The 19,543-nt window shown below is 41.7% G+C and overlaps 2 protein-coding genes across 2 annotated transcripts; one reads left to right on the forward strand and one right to left on the reverse strand.

Annotated features, from left to right (window-relative positions):
- Positions 1 to 379: 379 nt before the first annotated feature.
- LOC309693704 (Y+L amino acid transporter 2) lies at positions 380 to 14,099 on the forward strand. The gene is made up of 10 exons (XM_082513170.1): positions 380 to 955; positions 1,199 to 1,731; positions 3,271 to 3,396; positions 4,874 to 5,018; positions 9,882 to 10,005; positions 10,239 to 10,342; positions 10,454 to 10,550; positions 10,651 to 10,800; positions 11,906 to 12,089; positions 12,809 to 14,099. Exons 2-10 carry the CDS (start codon positions 1,212 to 1,214, stop codon positions 12,901 to 12,903), a joined length of 1,545 nt encoding a protein of 514 aa, XP_082369296.1. The 5' UTR covers positions 380 to 955; positions 1,199 to 1,211; the 3' UTR covers positions 12,904 to 14,099.
- A 1,221-nt stretch (positions 14,100 to 15,320) lies between these two features.
- On the reverse strand, positions 15,321 to 17,500 carry LOC309693105 (uncharacterized protein). The gene is made up of 5 exons (XM_082512077.1): positions 17,301 to 17,500; positions 16,887 to 16,995; positions 15,909 to 16,019; positions 15,685 to 15,763; positions 15,321 to 15,610 (listed from the first exon to the last, which is right to left on the reverse strand). The coding sequence occupies exons 1-5, from the start codon at positions 17,396 to 17,398 to the stop codon at positions 15,519 to 15,521; spliced, it is 489 nt and encodes a 162-aa protein (XP_082368203.1). The 5' UTR covers positions 17,399 to 17,500; the 3' UTR covers positions 15,321 to 15,518.
- Positions 17,501 to 19,543: the final 2,043 nt, after the last annotated feature.

Raw genomic sequence — 19,543 nt, forward strand, 5'->3', positions numbered from 1 at the left:
GCGCTAGATAGCTTGGCTAGCAAGGTGGATTAACAGCCAAAAACTAGCTAATTGATGCTAACTGCAGTAGAAAAGTGCACACTCTTTCTCAAATACTGAAGATGTCACCAACAACACAGAAATATTCAAGATATTCAGTGACTCGGACAAGCTGAAGTAAAGGTTAACATACAACTAGAGGCTTCATTTGCCTATGTTGGCATACACCTGTTAGCTTCACAATCCATGACTTTAATGTTGAGTACAATTTAAACAGTCGAGTCTTCATCCTCATGGGCTAAATTACCAAAATAATTTTTGTAGCAGGCTATAAACATGTATATTGCTCCTGTAAAGCTGGGCATTTTAACATATCATGTGAGGACTGACTTACTTTTGAGCCGACCTCAAGTGGAAGTTGCACTTTTAGCCTTGGAGTTGGCTGCTTGGCAAGAAATAGTTTATTCAAGTTTGTACTTCACTTATAGATCGTTCAACAAACAAGCTGCTGGACATAGCTTTCTAGTCATTTTCCTGGCCTGCAGATGTCTACAAGGAGGCACAAAAACTCATAGTAGTAGAGTCTTCCTTCTGTATACCAGGGATGAGGTGGGTTATGCCCCTGGAAACACTCCCTGCAAATTAAGATAAGCTTAATGACACTTTTCATCACAGTATAAATAACTATCCTGTATGTCGGGTCAGTTGGAGCTTGGCTCCCTCTGTCTCAGCTGTTGAAGGCTCTGTGTGGGCAAGAACGTCTGCTTGTCTCTGAAAATAGCACAGGGGGCAACATGAGAGTGGCCCAAGAAAAACACACGTTATGGAAGGGCTGACCTGCAGAGATTGCAACATCAACCATCCTGTTGGTGCCTCTCAGATGTGATCTCCCCCGGTGCCAGACTGGTGTTTCAGACCTGAGTGGTGGCCTGAGACAGACTGCATGTTCAGAGGAACAGACAGACTTGAAAACAAGGTAAGTTAATCTTTTGTTATTTACATGCCTGTATTATATGTCATGAGTCACTCGTGCTGTTCATTTATATCTATAATTATAAACAAAGGGGAGTGATCTGTGTTGGGGATTTGCATGCTTGTATTCTTAAGTTTGAACATGTGTCATGGAGAATTTTTTATTTTTTTTAATACATTGTGTGCTAGGTAAGTCTGTTAAATTTGAATAATCCCATCTAATTTTTCCCTATCATCTCCATCTCAGCTCTGCTGGAATAATGGGGGATCTGAGACAGACCATTGGGGTCATGTCACAGACGATATGTCCGAGCTCACGAGTTCCATCTGAGGAGGACCTAAAGGCTCCAAATGGTGTTAAAGAAGAGAAAATGCAGATGAAGAGGGAGATTTCTCTCCTGAATGGGATCTGCCTCATTGTGGGCAACATGATCGGCTCTGGGATTTTTGTTTCACCAAAGGGCGTACTCATGTACAGCGCTTCTTATGGACTGGCGCTGCTCATCTGGGCTCTTGGCGGGATCTTCTCAGTGTTTGGGGCTTTGTGCTACGCAGAGCTCGGCACCACCATCACCAAATCTGGAGCCAGCTACGCCTACATCCTGGAGTCTTTTGGTGGCTTCTTGGCTTTCATTCGTCTGTGGACGTCCATCCTCCTGATCGAGCCAGCCAGCCAGGCTGTGATTTCGCTGACATTCGCCAACTACCTGGTGGAGGCTTTCTACCCCACCTGCCAGCCGCCGTATGCTGCTGTCCGCCTCCTTGCTGCAGCCTGTCTCTGTAAGAAACACAGCTGTGTCTGAATGAGTGTGCCCACTGGGTTTTGTATTGAGCTGTAAATGTGGATTTTTAAATGAAACAAAATGTGCTGTTGCAGTTTGCTGCAGAAAAAGCTTAAATTTACTAACTACTCACATTTGACTCTAGCATGCTTTTGGTATACCTACGAGTTCATGGTCGACTCAATGACAGCAAGGACATTGTTCCTTAAGTCTTGTAGTTTGTTTAGATGCAACTTTGCAAAGTTAAGCTATGCTGCCATGTCCTTTTTAGAGAGAAGAGGCTTTCTCCTCCCAACCTTTCCAAACAAAGCTATAGTCATTCAGTCTTTCTTTCTAAGTGCACTCTTGTAAACTGTAACATTTAACATGTTTACTGAGGCCTGTAGGGTCTGAGATGTAGCTCTTGGGGGTTTTTGCAGTTTCTCTTAATGTTGCAGTGTGACCTTGGGGTGATTTTGTTGGAACATCCACTCCTGGGATGATTGCGACATGTGTTAACACACACTTGAAACTCTAAACCACCAAACCGCTAAAACTTCAGCTTGATTTCTGTGGAAGGAGTGAGAATGCACTTATTTTCTCAATGCCAAGTCTAAATTTGTATCAATTAAAGCCATTTCATTTCTTTTTAACCTCTACAAACAATTATTAAATTAATTAATAAAGCATCTACTTGGTAAACCTTGGTTAAACACATTCCTGCACTGGGTTTTAATTACATAATTATGGTGATACAATCCAATATTGCTACTTGTAATTTTACCCTGATATAGCCACAGCTTATATTAAGTTACTACTGATGAACACCTACCCTTATCCACTCCTGCCAGTTCGAAAACACAGCCCAGGGGCTCAGTGGTTAGTGCTCTTGCTTCACTGTTTTCTGTTTCAAGCTTGGGCCTGAATTTTCTGTGTGGAGGTCTAGTTTGTCACTGGAGCTGCCCACTGCTAATGCTTCGAATGACTCAAATTAATTTCCTTACAGTCCCTAAACATGTATATCTTGCAGAATACAGTGTGGCTTTTATTGTGGCAGTCAGGAGAAATGTAAAATGTTTTGTTTCGTTTCGAATAGTTGAGTAAAACCAGATTAAAAGAGCTTTAGTGCTGCCCACAGTCACATCTGATCTATTCATGCCAGTACCAAACCCGATAGCCCTTTGTAGTACTGGCATAAGCTAAAGTTAGGCTGCCAGTCCCATGTCACAGAGTTTTGCAGTGATTGGATTGCAGACTGTAGCAAGCAGAAGTGTTATTTACGTGAGAGAGCAGCGATGCTGTGAATCACCCATCGCTCTACCAAGAAGTGTGATTCTGCTTTGGTATCCTCGAGCCATTTGCAGCCCACGTGACAGAAAGAAAGGAGCAGTGTGAGAGAGTCAGGTTTCTGTTTGCTACAAACTGCTTTAGTTTCACAAACTGCTGGCTAAACTGCTGTGTCATGCAGGATTCCTTAATGTACATCGTAGAAAGCAGAAGCAGTGTTTCTGTGTTTGGTCATGTTTGTTCATTGCCTTCATCCTCTACTTTGTACCAGGTATCCTCATCTTCATTAACTGTGCTTATGTGAAGTGGGGGACTCTAGTGCAGGACATCTTCACTTATGCCAAACTGATGTCACTTTTCCTCATCATTATTATAGGAATCCTGAAGATATCCAGTGGTAAGTGAAAGTAAAAGTAAGAATTCGTGTGGGAAAGCTAAATAAAATGTTACACTCAAAGTAGAGCTGGGCGATATGAGATTTTTTCATATCACGATATGTTTTTTTCATTTCAGGCGATAACGATATCTATCACGATATAAGCCAAATAACTATATTTGTAAGATTTAAATGTGCCGTTGCTCACAAGTAAAATGTGAAATAATCAGCAGCTTGTTTTTAAATATTTATTTCCCATAATAAGTTCAACAGGGTAGATGTACTTAAGGAACATGAGACTTTTTCAGCTAAATAAAGGCAAATATTGCAAACTACACAAAAGGCAGCCGCTAAAGCGTTTAAGTTTCAAAATAGAACAAATGAAACAGACTAAACTGTCAATTCCACTTAGAAACAAAATATTAATTCTAAAAATAAATCTTAGTTTGTTTTACAGAAGAACAGACAAAACTGACTAACTTTTGTCAATATCAAATAAACTGAGAACTAAAAGGAAATTCTCAATCTCTCCTTGTTGTATAGCTTAGCTTTTCAAACACTTTTAACAGTTACTTTAGTCTGACAAAAGCCGAATGATGAATTAGCGCTTCCAGTCAGAGACTGAGGCTACGTCCACACGTACACGGGTATTTTTGAAAACGGAGATTTTCCGTTTTCGTTTTGAAAAATAATCCCGTCCACACATAAAGGCAGAAATGAAGGAAAACGCTGCTATGAACATGCCAAAGCAGCAGGTGGCGCTAGATTCCTAACCGTGCAGAAATGTTGGCCAATCAGAAGTCTAGAAGCCTCGGTGGGAAAAAGTAAACAAAGCTGGGGCATAGAAGCAGAACCGAGTCGTATGTGTGGAGGGACAGTAACTGTGTGTATATGTAAGCATTTAAACACTGCAGAGAGTAGAATTAACAGTAACAGTATTGTAGAAATTCATTTCACCGAAACAATAACGTGGCGCACAGTGTGACGCATGCACCAGTTTATTGTATTTCCAGACTTGCTTTCGGCACAATTTACAGTGCGCGCTACTCTGTTTTTTGTCAGACTTGAAATAGCCGAAATACCTTCACACTACGGAACTTCTATGGCTCTTCCGTTCGACAATCTCTCCGGCATTGGAACCATCATCTGTTTTCTCTTCGGTCACGCTCGGTTGATTTTTCTAGTCGGCACACTCATTTCCTCCATTATGCGCTGGCTGCTTCCCAAACAAACACACGTGCGGCTTGGCACTTGTGCTGTAGGTAACAAGTCACGCGACGTGACGCTGCGGCTGTGATTGGTTCGGCTCTGCGCTACTGAATTTGGATCGGCTGACCTTTTTTTTTTTTTTTTTTTTTTTTAAAGAGGACAAGAGCGGCGAGGTCTATCGCGATAGCTTAATTTCTCTATCGAGTAAAAGTTATATCGCGATACATATCGTTATCGTTCTATCGCCCAGCTCTAACTCAAAGTAAAACTCGATCTTGTCTTTGTGTAGGAGAAACGAAGAGCTTTGAGAACCCGATGGAGGGCTCCACGGCAGACCCCGGCGCCATCGCTTTGGCCCTCTACTCAGCTCTCTTCTCCTACTCTGGCTGGGACACGCTCAACTATGTAACTGAGGAGATTTGTAACCCAGAGAGGTGACTGAGGCAGTGAAATGAAAAAGAAAATGCACTCAGACTCGTACGCTCGAGGCTCCATGGCAACTTCTGACTAGATTGTATTTCCTGCTTTTAGCTTAGTGATGAGAAATCCACTAAAAGTTAATTTTTGACAGTCCTGATCAATCAGAGTAGAAGGGTTAACATGCCTTTGAGCAGATTAGCTGAGATAGTACAGACAATAAAAATGAGCCACTGGACTCCTGCACTAAAACACAGCACTGACTATATTTTTAATGTCCACTCACAGCATTATACATCTGTGTAACGAGAACAAACAAAAAACATGACGGAGAATCATCTTAATGAAAGATTCGTGCAAAGCTGCTTATTTTGGAACACCATTAGGAAATCACAAATATACAGTGGCCCAATAAGAAAAACGCTGCAAAAGCACACAAAACAAAACGGAAATAGGAAAAAACACAAGGGAAGTGTTTTTGGAGAGACAATAACCCGACGGACCAGTTGCAGGAACCCAAAACATGCTACGTATAATACTGATGATGGATTTTTATGCTAATAGTTAGGCTAACACACTTACCTCTCATCTTTTCTTTCCTCACAAAACCGATAGATCCTCCACTACTTTTAAGTGTCTCCCAGCGCAATTCTTAGCATATTTTGGTTCCTGCAACTGGTCCGTGGAGTTATTGTGTCCCCAGAAACACTTCCCTTGTGCTTTTGGAAATCTGTTTTTTCCTATTTCCGTTGTCGTTTTTCCTATTTCTGTTTTCTTATTGCTGGTGTTTTCTTAAGTTGCAGTCCGTTTGGCCTCTCTGGGCCACCATACAAATAGCTATTTGTACGTAGATTATCAGATATCACCGACATTGAAGTCAAATAAATTCTCTCTAGATAACTTAAAGGAAAGCCCCCAAAACTCTGAAAGAGTGACTGTTTAATAGCCCTGATAAAATAAGTAAATTTCTCTACAGCCAGTGTTGTAGCTAAGGTAGAAAACCAATCCTATGAGTCATTTTCCGTGTTACAGCAACAACTCTTCTTACCAATAACAAACACATTTCTAAAAAGCTCTTTTGATTCTGTGAAATGTTAAAATTAGCAGGATGCAAACCTAATATAAAAGCTTAGGGTCAGAAGGTATTTGTTTGAAAATTTTGTGTTTTGCATTGAATGTTTCACACATTTTCTTTAAATCCACAATATTGTAATTATTGTGCTTTTCACCTTCCAAAAGGCAGGTCATTGTTTTGTTTGCTCTTAGAAGCAGCAGATATTTTAAGCAAAAAAGTATTTTAAAAAAACTACACTACACTACATCCACGCTCTATGGTTCTGTCCACCAGTTCAGAAATTTTGGCGTGAGATATGGGAAGACTTATCAAAGTGTCTGAAATGTAACATTCCAGCCTCCCCTTTAGTATGCTTGCTGGGCGACTTGGATGAGGTCACTGCAGAAATAAACACAGCCCACGTTGTTTTTACTGCCCTATGCATTGCCAAGAAAATGGTCCTCATTAACTGGAAAAATAAAAATAATCTTAATTCTAACCAATATAGAAACCATCTAATAGATCACATTAGTCTTGATACAACATCTGCCATCACATTTGATCATTTGGGCTCCTTTGATCGGCTTCATCACCTAGTGGGGGTGGGGGGTCATGGTTTGGTCCTGCCTTCGCTATTGTGGTTGATATGGGGGTAGGGACGGCCTTAGGGCGTCTGGGGAGTCCCTAGGGACGTTTCCCTAGAGGGACTAACCTGGGGGATGTGGCCATGACCTGGTTAGGAGCTCTGGGGCTCTTGGATGGTGTTTTCCTTGTGGCTGCGTACAGTGGAGATGGGGAGGGTCTGTGCTGGCGGACGTTGGTTACTGGCCTGGTAGCCTGGCTGCCCCTGGGAGGCTTGGGGGTCTGGTGGGTGCTCCGCCCCCCGGTCTGGGGTGCTGGCCGGGCCTTGGGGGCTTGGGTCCTGGCTGTTGTGTCGCCGGAGCAGTGGGCGGGTGGGTGCAGGGGGGCTCAGCCCCAGTGCAGGGGACCTCTGGTGTATCGGCCCTACTAGGGGGCTCTCTAACTGGTGGGGAGGTTGTTATATCTTTGCAGGTGGTCTCCTCACTACAGGACCTCACTCTGCAGGTGGGGGGAGAGATATAGGAGAGGTGGAGAATGAACTCAACCTGGGTGTCTATTGTCTTGTGTAGTTTGGGAGTTGATTGGATGATGGGGTGGGTGCAGTTTTCTCTGGGGTGGAGTCGGGTGGGCTGCCCCGGACTCTGTGGGGCTGGGCGGTGCTGCTGCTGCGGGCCCCGGTCCGGATGGGTCTGGGCCCCCTTGCCCTGGTGGGTTCCAGAGTGTGGGGGTGCCTACTGGGGTCAGCGGGGGAGCTGGCCCCAGGGAGGGGCCGCTTGCCCCTCCCTTTCTTCCCTCCCCATCCTCAGCTGCCTCCCTATTCCCGCTCTACCACACCCACCCACACACGCAGGGCTTGGGGTGCAGGTATGTCACCAGGGTGCAGGGGAGGCACTCCCCCTCTGTCCCCTTCTGGCCGCCTGTGCCTCAATTTTATTCTGCAACCTAGACATCCACATTACTCACACTCTCACATAACACATACATATAGGGCCTTGGGGGTGGGCACGTTTTACAGCATCCAGAGGATGGTCGGTGTACTCCAACCCACCTCTGGCGCTGGTGCCCTACCCTCAATTTTAAATGCATTTAGACACTAAGGGTTTTCGGGAAGAGCCGTGCTGCTCTCTGAGAGGAAGCTAGTACCATGCTCTCCTGAGTTTTAAATGCAGTTTAGAACAGCACACAGCAACACTACATATGAGCGGGCGTAGGGAGGTTTGAGGTCTTCACTCACCCCGGTTCTGTTAGCCGTCAGGGCTTGGGGGCTGGGAGGAGGTGCTGGCCGTCAGACTGGGGTCTGGGATGCGGGGCCTCCCTGCTACTGCAGATAAGGAGGTGGTCCGCTTGCCTCCACCCCAGAGAGAAGGGTTACATCTCCTGGGTCTAGGTGCGGCTTGCCCCTCTGGGGGCGGGGGTACCTGGACCTGGGATATAGAGTATGTTTGGGGAGTGTGACTGTCTGTGCAGTGTCTATTTGTGTCTGTCTACACTTTGGGCGAGTGCCGAGTATTTGGTTGTGTATATGGGGTGGGAATGCACGTTTGTGTCTGCGTGCGCCTGTTCGTCTGTGTCTATATGTCAGGTTGGGTCTTAGACTCCACCTCTCTGGGAACATCTCAGGCCCTCTAAAGTACGGAGGCCTATCTCCCCTCACCACACTCCCTGCCGGTGGCTGATGCCCTCAGACGTTGCTGTGTTGGTGGTCCTTGTCATCTGGGGCTGGGCGCTCATGTATGTACCGGCTCACTCCTGGTGGCCGATTGGCGGGGCCGGGCGCCTGTGGCCCGGCTGGGCTCCTTCCGGGGGACGGGATGCCCTCAGGCCTCTGGCCTCTGGGCCTGAAGCTCGGTCCTCTCTGGCACAGCTGGCTGCCGGCAGAGCCCGCGGGCACGCCACTGCAACCCCCTCTGGCCTCTGCTCTGTAGCTGCGGGGTGACCTCTCCTTTGGGGCTCTACTCAGCTCTTCCCAGGAGGGTGGCACGGTTCCCCCCCCCTTTGGTGGTCCTCCTCGGGTCCTCGTACTCTGGGGCCTCTGGATGTCTGGGGCCTGGATCTCCTCCATACCTGCTTCATGCCCTGGAGGACGGGGCTGTGGCTCCCCACACTCCCTAGCAGATCGTTACATGGAGAAACCTTTGGAATACAAGCGCGCTGATCCACACAGGTGTGCACACAGGTGTACACACGGGTGTTCACGCGGACTACACCTTTCTTGGCTGCTGCCTCAAAGCACATTGTGCGCTGTCTATCTTGCGTGCTGCACAATATCATTTATTATTTAGTATCTACTGATATCTACTGCTAGCTAGTTTATTGTGATGGTGCTGTTTTTTTTTTATTATGTTGCTCTTTGTTGTTTGCTTTCTCTTCTGTTTTTTTTTTCTCCATACAGGTGACCCAGGTGTTTGTTTGTTTTTGTTGTTTGTTTGTTTTTTTCTTTCTTTTTTTTTTCTTTCTTCCCCCCTTCTCACCGTCTCTTCTCCCCTTTGGTTTTCTTTCTCTCCCTCTCTTTCTTTCATTCTTTCTCCCTGTCCTATCCCCCAGTCATGTCTGTCCCATTTGTAGCAACTGCAAATAAAATAAATACATAATTATAATAAAGGTCAATCAAATGGACCAATATGGCAAGGCCATGATGATCCACTTGGTAAAATAAATCCGCTTGGCATCTTTCTTGGCCTTAAGACAACAATTCTGATGGCTAAAGATCCAAACGGGACACAAAAAAAACAAAACAAAAAAAAACAAAAAAGAAAACTACACTACAGAGGCATTACACACTACCTGCCCATCACCAGACTGTGTGCAGACCCATTTGGACACCAGCTGGGAACGACAGCGAAGCATGCAGTAGCTACAGAGTCCTTCAAAAACTGGTGGAGACCAAAACAAGAGCTAAAAGACAGCGAATAGTGGACATTTATAAGACAGAAAAATGCTTGACTCCCAAAAAAGAGCTACTAAAGCAACCTAAATGGTGATAATACGCCTAATTTCATTATCACAGGTTTAACTGCAGATGATTTCAGTTACTTTCACGAGTCTTATTGTAGCACAGCGTCCCATAACTGTCTTTTAATCACTATCTGAACACTTTTAAATTGTGTATTGTTGGCATGAAACCAGCTGCTATTCTTTGTCCCAGCTCTGTGTAAAACATATTCCTGAACAAAAGGAAATGAAGTGTAGGAGCTGAAGTCAGATTCTTCTGTAATCGCTGTGTGTGATTATGCTTTTGTTGCAGAAATCTGCCCCTGGCCATCGCCATTTCCATGCCCATAGTGACCATCATCTACCTACTGACCAACGTGGCGTACTATGTGGTTCTAGACATGTCCTCTCTGCTTGCCAGTGACGCTGTCGCTGTGGTGAGACACCTGAGAGTTTCGTTCCTGCTAAATATAGGTCTGTTCAGCTTAGACCAGGACATTTTGTTCTCTGAGATGAAAACAGGACTTGAGAAAATAAAGTAATGTAACATCTACGTCAGCTGCAGAAAATATAAGGGTTTAAGGCCGCGACAGACCCTTAGGAAAACTGCTCAGATCTCTTCATCGTCAATATGTAGTGTGAATTAACCAATGCAAATGTGACCCCACAGACATTTGGAAATGCGGTCCTGGGGCCGTTCAGCTGGATCATCCCTGTTTCTGTAGCCATGTCCTGCTATGGAGGACTCAATGCTTCCGTCATTGCTGCTTCACGGTAATGAGAAAATACAGAGTGTGTCCCAACTTACGCTGTGATGGCACTTGTGATGGAAGTATGACTGATGAAGTATGTTCCCACTAACCTTCCACCTCGCTGATCACACAGGCTGTTTTTTGTTGGAGCCAGAGAGGGTCACCTCCCCAACAGTCTGAGTCTGATTCACCTGAAGCGCTACACGCCCATACCTGCTCTGCTATTCAACGTTAGAAACAAAACTGCCTTGTAAAACACAAATGAACGTGTTTCATCATACCATGATCCCATGGGGATTCTTTACTTGTCCTTGTGCTGTGTGGCTACAGGGCTTAATGGGCCTGATTTTCCTGTGTGTGAGGGACGTGTTTCAGCTCATCAACTACTTCAGCTTCAGCTACTGGCTCTATGTGGGTCTCTCTGTGGCTGGCCTCATCTACCTACGCATCACCCAGCCGGAAAGATACAGACCTGTCAAGGTGACGCTTCTTTTTTTTTTAAGTTCGACCTTTTTTGAAGAAAAGGTCAGAGATCCAAATAACATGATATTTAGGATCCACATACATCATTCCCTATATGCCTCTATGCTGTCAACACCAACAATGCCAGCAGGAAACCTAGCTTTAAATAGCTATATAGCATTAATATCATATCATTCTGACATTCAGAACAATCTACTATCCTTGATAGAGAGGTCAGAGGTCAAATATGGCATGATATTTTATCATATACAGGACTTTCTAAATGTTACCAACACACACCACAGCTGTAAGAGGTTATAAGAGGCAGTCAGCAAAGCGTTGGCTTTGGTGTGATATCTAGCGCCCAGTAGGTTTACATACAAACATTTGAAAACAGGAAAGCTGGCATGAACGGTGCCAAAGAGAGGAACCGAAACTAATAAGGGTGCGTGGCAGTCTGGGATCTCAACTTAAAACAGGAAGTCACGAGCACATTAAGAAAGGTCAGATATGTATTTTGTTTGACGTGACATCATTTCTGTATGCTAGCTTGCCAACTTCTTTGACCTTCACAATTAACGTCACCGAGTTTATTTACACTAGATTAACAATTCATGGTTTAAAGATTATACCCATTCAGCTGTAGCGCTGCTGAAACACTAGCATGAATGAGGAGAAAATGCGTGACTTGCCCCTCGTTATTTACAACACAAAAGCAACAAATACACATTTAAGAGCGAATTAAGCTGTCGAGTGGTTGTAAGAAAATATAAAAACATTTTCAGATTCTGCTAAAGTGCTGTCCCCAAATCTGACCTCTCCCATCACAACAAACTGTTTTCACTTCCTGCCACTGCCATCTGTTCCTTGTTTATACATCAGCTTCCATATGATGAAATAAAATCAGGAATTGTGTAAAGAAAGAAAGAAATATAAATAGTTACCATAGTTGCATGCACTCAGAATTAAAGTGTGGTGTTGTTTTGTGCACACTGAGTGATTATGAACATAAAAAGGTGGTGAACACTGTGTTTTGAACCATTGCTCTTCATGTCAACATACACATTTAAACACTCAGAGATTCTCAGAAAGACTAACCAGATGTGCATGTCTCTCTTCACAGCTCACCTTGTTCTTCCCCTTCATCTACTGTTTTTGTAGCCTGTTCTTAGTCATCGTCCCTCTGTACGGTGACACCATCAACTCCCTCATAGGAATTGGTATTGCACTGTCTGGTGTGCCAGTTTATTACGTGGCCATTTACCTGCCTGAGGAGAGAAGGCCTAAATTCATCCGCAAGCTAAACAGTAAGACTTAAAATCTATATTTTATACTGTTTTCAGTTTTTCTCTAGGCCTCGTTGTTGGTTGAATATATAGTCATGTGAAAAACTAAGCACATCTTTACTGCTTCCATAGGAATGCAACAATTGCAGTGAGAAAGAATGTGAGAGATGGCATGATGTTCTAACCTGGCAGCTCAGCTTAGGTTTGCAAAGTTGGATCAACGTTTTCTGGACAAACGTAGAGATGTAAATCAAACACAGCATATCAGTGCAAACACCTCATACCAACTGTAGTGGAGGGTGATGGTTTTAGCTTATTTTGCAGCTGTGCATAAATGAATGGCTGCAAACCTCAATGAACTGAAGCAGCGTTTTAAAGAGTTGGCCAAAATATCGCCACAATGATGTGACAGACTCATAAAGTAACACAGAAAGTGATCGCTTCAAGTTATTGCCGTTAAAGGTGGTTTCACAAGCTACAAAAAGATTTTCACAGGACTGCATAGCATTCTGTTCTTTTCCTTTTTCAAAGAAGTGAAAACGCCCTGATTTAAGTCATTCTACTTAGAATTACGTGCTACATGTCCTCCTTTCGCCCTTTACCCAGATTGCCAAATACCGCCGTCTTTAACATCAAATTCAGCATTAGTCATCCTGAATCATGAATCAGCTGTAACTGACCTCTTCTCTTCCTCTCTTTCTTCCCATCCCTCCCACATCCTCCGCCGTGTCCTCGTCTAGCCTTCGCCACCAGATACACCCAGATGTTGCTGTATTGCTGCATGACTGAATCTGACACAGAGGAAGAAATTCATGGAGGCATTAAAACACAATGAAGCTACAAACAGACTCCCAAAGCCTTGTTCACGGAAAACAAGGCTTTGCATGTACTCTCAGCGTTTGTGAGGATTTCTCAAATGAAAGACAAATAATTTGAGAAACTGGTGACGTGATTTCTTCAGTGCTACACTTTTCCACTGAGAGCAAAGAATATCTTCTATGAGGATATACGTTTAAAAATGTTGCCAAAACTAGATTTTTATTTTTGAGAGTTTTGTGAAGATGTAAGCTGATCACCTTTTGTCTGATTAACACGTTACGTAATGAAAATCCTACTGTCATGGTCATGTGATCACAGTCTTCAGTTTTCAGAAGCATATTTAAACTTAATATTCATCTCTGGATTTTTTTTTACAGTTTGATTATATTCATATGTGGATGACTGTGCAAGTGTAAAACACTATTAACAATGTCGCTTTCAGCTAATGCAACTGATTCCTGAGCCGCTTCTCTGCAAAGCTGTTTCACTTCAGGTATTTTCAAAATGTTTGCATCTTCTTTTTTTTTTTGAGAGAGAGAGATAGCCAAGCTTTTTTTTCCACCAACCAAACATTTACTGCAGGCTGGTGGGAAAGTCCCTCACACGTTCGCTCACTGTCCTTCGGCAGTTTGCAGCTTTGTGTGTCTTCTGTCAGCAGCTCTGAAACCTGCACGAGTGCAGAACAAAACAATCAACGTTTAGATTTTATTTAAATGGCAAACCGTCTAATAATTTTACTATTTGAAAAACTCATCTGAACCAAAGAGCTTCACCTCCGTATTTTTATTCTTGCACTTTTACTCTTGCTGAAATATCTCAAACAAATACGTTTCTCTCCCTTTTAGGACAATCTGTGTTTAAGATTTGTTGTGATTGGCTGCTCCTCACAAACAGAAGGTTCGAGTGCTTACAGTCAGAGCTGCGTACCTGGGGTGGCCAAATTACTGTATCAATTCACTCTGACAGGAAACAGAGCCAAGGGTAGAAAAATGAGCAGTCTGAAGCAGCAGATTCTTATTCTATTTCTTTTTTAAATGAATGTATGTATAATGTGTGAATATTCTGTCAAATCTGTATCCATCTGTATTCAGAATACCAGTCTTTAAAAGCTTGTGATCATGCTCTCCAGAATGTATTCTAACCTGGAAGTTATAAATGATGTAAAGTGAAATGAACTTGAAAAAAAGAAAAGATTAAACTAATTCCAATCTGCATGCCGCCCATTCTTTCATCAGCTTGCTAGAGTATGTGCCGTTAACATGCACAGCATGAAGAGGTGAAAGCGGCTTTCAGTATGACTTGGTTAGTATTCTGATTCGTTTGACTTAGTAGAGAAATCAAAATGATTTCGATACCACTGAGAAACCATGTGTGCTCACTGCAGTGACCTCGACGTCGCACAGTAAAGCAAACGTTACTCTATCCAGTCTTGTTTTGGGCCCATGAGCTCCAGACTGAACATCAGATTGTTTTCAATTAGATTTTAAATTAGACCCAAGTTAGACCTCCTGACTTTATTAGGAAAATATTTGCTGACGTCACAGAGAAAGCAAGCCCAGACCTTTCTACACAACTTTTTTTCCAATTACAGGAGTCTCCCCCTGCTGGCTGTTGCAAAGAATACAAGCTTAAGAAATGGTCAAGGTCAAGGTTCTTTATTTGTCACATGCATAGTTATACAAGTATAACACACAGTGAAATGTAGCCTGACACGCTCCTCGACATGTGCAAAAAAAATGGGGGGGGTGTAGAGGAAAAAAAAAAAAAAAAAAAATATATATATATATATATATATATATATATATATATATATATATATATATATATTATATATATATATATATATATTATATTATATATATATATATATTATATTATATATATTATATATTATATTATATATATTATATATTATATTATATATATTATATATATATATTATATATATTATATATTATATTATATATATTATATATTATATTATATATATTATATATATATATTATATATATTATATATATATATTATATATATATATATATATATTATATATTATATATATTATATATATTATATATATATATATATATATATATATATATATATATATATATTATATTATATATATATTTTATATATAAACCCTCACCACCTGAGTTCTGCCAGTGAGGAAGTCCAACACCCATGCACACAGACGGCTGTTAAGTCCCAGATCCCTCAGCTTTGTGAACAGTCTGCAGGGCACTATTGTGTTAAACGCTGAACTGTAATCAACAAACAGCATTCGCACATAGGGTAACTAACCCTGTTTCTTGTCCACATGGCTGAAAAGCTCAATCAATCTTTTGCACACTGTCTATGCTATGCACAAGACAAGTAATAGTCTCAGTATAAAACAGGAAACAAACAAAAACCAAAACTCTGAACAAGGCAAAGTAATAAATATCATGGATTTACAGTTTATTAACCAGTTAAAAGATTCATGTAGTTACATCCTACTGAATGTATGTGTTATAAACGCTCTATTATTATATCTTTTGTGGACATTTTCTGTTTATGGAGAAGGACACACTGTTCAAAGCAAACATTTCTCAGAGGCAACATATGGAGCCTGCAGGATCCGTTCGTCTCTTACAGCAGGGCGCACTTGGCGGCATCAAACCCAGGGCAGATCCACTTGTTGCTGAACTTTTTGTATCCCTCGGCGTCGCTCAGTGTACTTCCTGAGCAGAGAGAAGCAAACATTGCTGATGTGATTTCATAATTCACAGTAACATCGAGCAATTATTCCACTTACCGTCCATCAGGTTCTGCATGCTGCAGTAGTTTGTGCCGTTATCAGCTGGATCTGTGGAGAACTGAGACACCGCCTCTCCCTGCTCGTCAGAAACATGTTGGCTTGTCAAACAAGAAATTCTGGGAGTAAATCTGATGAAATGTTCAGCGTTCTGATTTTATCTCCGATCAAGCATTCCACCAGACTTGTAGTCTGTAATTTATACACAGTTTATACACACTTACGGTCACTTTGCAAATTGTGGACTGCTCTACAAGGAACTGAAGGTCGTTCACTTTCTTTGTTCTGGGAGATGTGTGCGTGGCTATGATCAGGTTGGGAGCTGATGACACAAGCTGTCAAGACATTTCAAGCTGATTGAAGTCTGACAGTAACATTTTATGTAACACAAAGTGCCAGAAGGAGTCTGATGAGTTTGCAGGCTTGGCAAAATGACAGCTGAGAGCTCAACCTAGGTTTGCCACTTATCTGTACTTTAATTTTAATAACTGTACAGTACTGTTTTGGTAACTATTGTCTATGATGTAAATATGTAAAAATGTTTGTGTGCTTCTGTTCTATGTCTTGTATCCTGCTCTGTTTGTACATGTGTCTTTTTGCTCCTTTTACAACCAAATTTCCTCTTGTGGGACAATTAAAGGATTATTCTATTCTAAAACGTTAAGGCACCTAAACATACCTACAGGAACTGCTTGACCTGGGGAAAGTCCTGCTATGCTGATGTTAATGCCAGAGAAGAAACTGCAGTTATTGAGACAGCAGTGTTTTGGTGACATTTTGATGCGATTCATTCAGATTCGGTGCGCCTGCTTGTTAGCTTTACATGGTCTGACACTTTCAAGACTGAGTTCCTGTGGTTTTCTAAATACTTCTACTATGCAATAATACCACTTACCGCTGTGCTACTTTCAGTTTCTCCCTTGCAACAACTTTACAGCAGGCAGCAGGTAGTTCTGCATGTTTGATCTGGCAGAGTTTGTGGGTCTGTGGGTCTTTGCTTTTAGCAGTAACTCATTCATTTAAATAGATACATCAAGAAAGAGATCACTTTACCCAAATCCCATAAACAGCATTTATAACATACATAGCAAATGTTATTAATGGTTAGCAAATGCTTCATCTTCACTGAGGGTGAAGTTTGAGGTTTTTTAGTGTAAAAAATTTATCCCACGCTTTAAAGAATAGGAAGTGATGTGTCTGACCTCATAGGAGCACTGCTCTCCTGCATACAGACAGCTTCTGCTGATCTGCCAGGCTTTGATCTGGCTCACAAGCCTTTCAGAGACATTGCTGCAGGAGATGCCAAAGAGCCTGAAGAGCAGAGCAGTGAAATTATTCAATCAAAATGTGTTGACAGAAGCACAAGAAATATCAGTTCACTTAAAGAGAGATGTTACTTTAAGAAGAAAAAAAATGGAAACTGTTCTCTGCACAGACATGACTAATGTGAGTGCACAAACACGACCAAAGAAGACTGAATTGAACTTCACTGCAACAAAACTTCTGCATCTGATATTAATAACTCCATGAATTCATTTTAGGAAAAGGTGCACTGCAAAGTGTATAATTCAACATCTCAGTTCCACACACAAATCCTCAAAGACGATACACGTTACCATTTGATTTTGCAGTGTGCAGTGCGTTCAGCCGGAGAGATGCTGAGTGTTGCCCCCACAATCAGAGATGAAGATAAAAAGAGGAATCTCAGGTCCATACTAAAGGCGGGTATGCTGAAGGTCGGTTTGTAGTGTGCAAACGTCTCCTAAGTGTCTGCTCAAACTGTCCCTGGGGTTTAAAAGAGCACCCGGCTCATGTGGAAGACTGGAGGAGGTCAGTGTAAGGTTGATTAACATGGCCTGTGCCGTGGGAGATGGGACAGTTATATATGCAATTAGACGCAGCTGGTTATTTCTGTGTCTTTCATTCTGGATATTCAATACACTGAATATTTTTTAAACTGATTTCCTGCTTTCTGCAGTCGAGCATTTCCATGGAAGATGTGTTCAAAGGCGTGAAACTGGATTAAAACACAGCATGTAACCGTGTAAGAAACCATTCTCAGCTACACACATTCCTTTAGTCTCCTTTCTACCTCCCAGGATCAAACTTTGGGTGTTTTGTGAATGTTTCTTTTTCTTTTAAGCAAGCAACGAAGACGAAAACGACTGTTCTTCAAGAAACCTGGAGAAATTACAGGAAAGCTGCCCAAGAGAGTTGAGAGTGTGTTGAAGAATAAAGGCACACACCATTTTTACCCATTCCTAGCACAATACAACTTTTTCCCCAGTGCTGTGTTAATCAATTATATTCCTTGTTAAATGTTAAATGATCAGTCAGGTTCTAACTGTAAATCATAGGATCACTTGGACACAACTGAAGTTGAGAACAGCTGCACAGGACTCTCCCAGGTCTAAAATCGGTTATGTTGGGTTTTTTTTAGTGCAAGACAGAGCTGACTGCGGTCAAACAGCATTTGTTATGGAGCACTGCGTGCTCAAAAAAGAAACATTTTAATCTCTTTGGCATAACTAGAAATCTATGAGACATGGTTTAGTTTTGGTTGATGAAAAATAATGAGGCGAACGAAATCATTTGCTGTGGGTAAAAAATGGTGAAAAGGTGTGTCAAAGTGGGACAAGGCATGAATGTGTGTTGCCACCTAGTGGCTGAAAGTGGAAGTTTCCATTTGAAAACCTTCAGATTCACTCCGTGATTCCACTGAAATGTCCTTCCAAGACAAAACTGTGACAGTTTCCCTTTTGTCAGACTCCACCCTCAGTCTCAGCTCAGATGGTTCTGATAAACAACAAGTTTTGGTGTTACTGTTCAACTTTAGTGCTACGATGAATTCATTATGAAGTGAGTAAAAGTGGCTGTCCAAAGTACAAAACAAAACCTTTATTATTGATGGCCATGTTCATTCCTTAATGACTCATCTCCTGATGGCTGTTTCCAGCAGGATAATGTGCAATGTGACAAAGATCAAATCATCTCAAACGGTTTATTTTTAATATGACAATGAGTTCACTGTATCCAGATAGCCTCCACACTCATCAGACCTTAATCCAATAGAGCGCCCTTTGGGATTTGTTAGAACAGAATTTTCACATTATGGATGTGAAAAATCAGTTCAGTATGGAGCAAAATGTTTGAGGATTGTTTCCAGCATCTTGATGAATAAATGTCATAAAGAATTAAGAAAGGTCTGGAGGTAGTTGTACCTAATTAAGTGGCCATATATCCAAACACAAGACAATGTCATAAACATTTTGCACAAAAATAATCTAGGTTGTCTGGACATGAAATGTATCAAAAACATTAATTTACTTTTATAAATAAAAATGATAAATTAGCATCTAAAATAATAAGAAGAAGAAGCATCTAAAATAAGAAGAAGAAGAAGAAGAAGAAGAAGAAGAATGGAAGTACGCCCATTTTCAAAACAAGTGCTCTCTCCACCTTCTTTGAACTGTGTTGCTGGCATGAACTTTAGATTTTCCAAAAGACAAACAACATCACAACTCATCATACAACTTGTTTTAATTTATTATTACATTTAAATGATTTGCATATAATTACATTATGTTGTTCCAGTTTTATACAACAATTGTTTCCATATGTTTTGTAGAAACAGAGGTCTCTACTACAAAGCAACTTCAGCATAACAACAGTATCGTTGGATTTACTTACCCTACACTGAGCATCAGGATAAAGTGTCACATAAAGCTAGTTATCACAGTTAATAATAATAATAATAAAAATAATAATAATGGATTGGATTTATATAGCGCTTTTCAAGGCACCCAAAGCGCTTTACAATGCCACTATTCATTCACTCTCGCATTCACACACTGGTGGA

The sequence above is a fragment of the Aulonocara stuartgranti genome (genome assembly GCF_965226115.1).
Source record: "Aulonocara stuartgranti genome assembly, chromosome: 18".
Taxonomy (NCBI): domain Eukaryota; kingdom Metazoa; phylum Chordata; class Actinopteri; order Cichliformes; family Cichlidae; genus Aulonocara; species Aulonocara stuartgranti.

Bases quoted from the DNA above. Each gene is read 5' to 3' on its own strand.
- LOC309693105 (XM_082512077.1), bottom strand. From the start codon at position 17,398: ATGGACCTGAGATTCCTCTTTTTATCTTCATCTCTGATTGTGGGGGCA. The intron at 16,020-16,886 runs GTCAGACACATC...ATGTCTTGACAG, and splicing joins GAGAGCAGTGCTCCTATGAG to CTTGTGTCATCAGCTCCCAA. The intron at 15,611-15,684 runs GTAAGTGGAATA...CTCTCTGCTCAG, and splicing joins CATGCAGAACCTGATGGACG to GAAGTACACTGAGCGACGCC.
- LOC309693704 (XM_082513170.1), top strand. From the start codon at position 1,212: ATGGGGGATCTGAGACAGACCATTGGGGTCATGTCACAGACGATATGT. The intron at 1,732-3,270 runs GTAAGAAACACA...ACTTTGTACCAG, and splicing joins CCTTGCTGCAGCCTGTCTCT to GTATCCTCATCTTCATTAAC. The intron at 10,006-10,238 runs GTGAGACACCTG...GTGACCCCACAG, and splicing joins CCAGTGACGCTGTCGCTGTG to ACATTTGGAAATGCGGTCCT.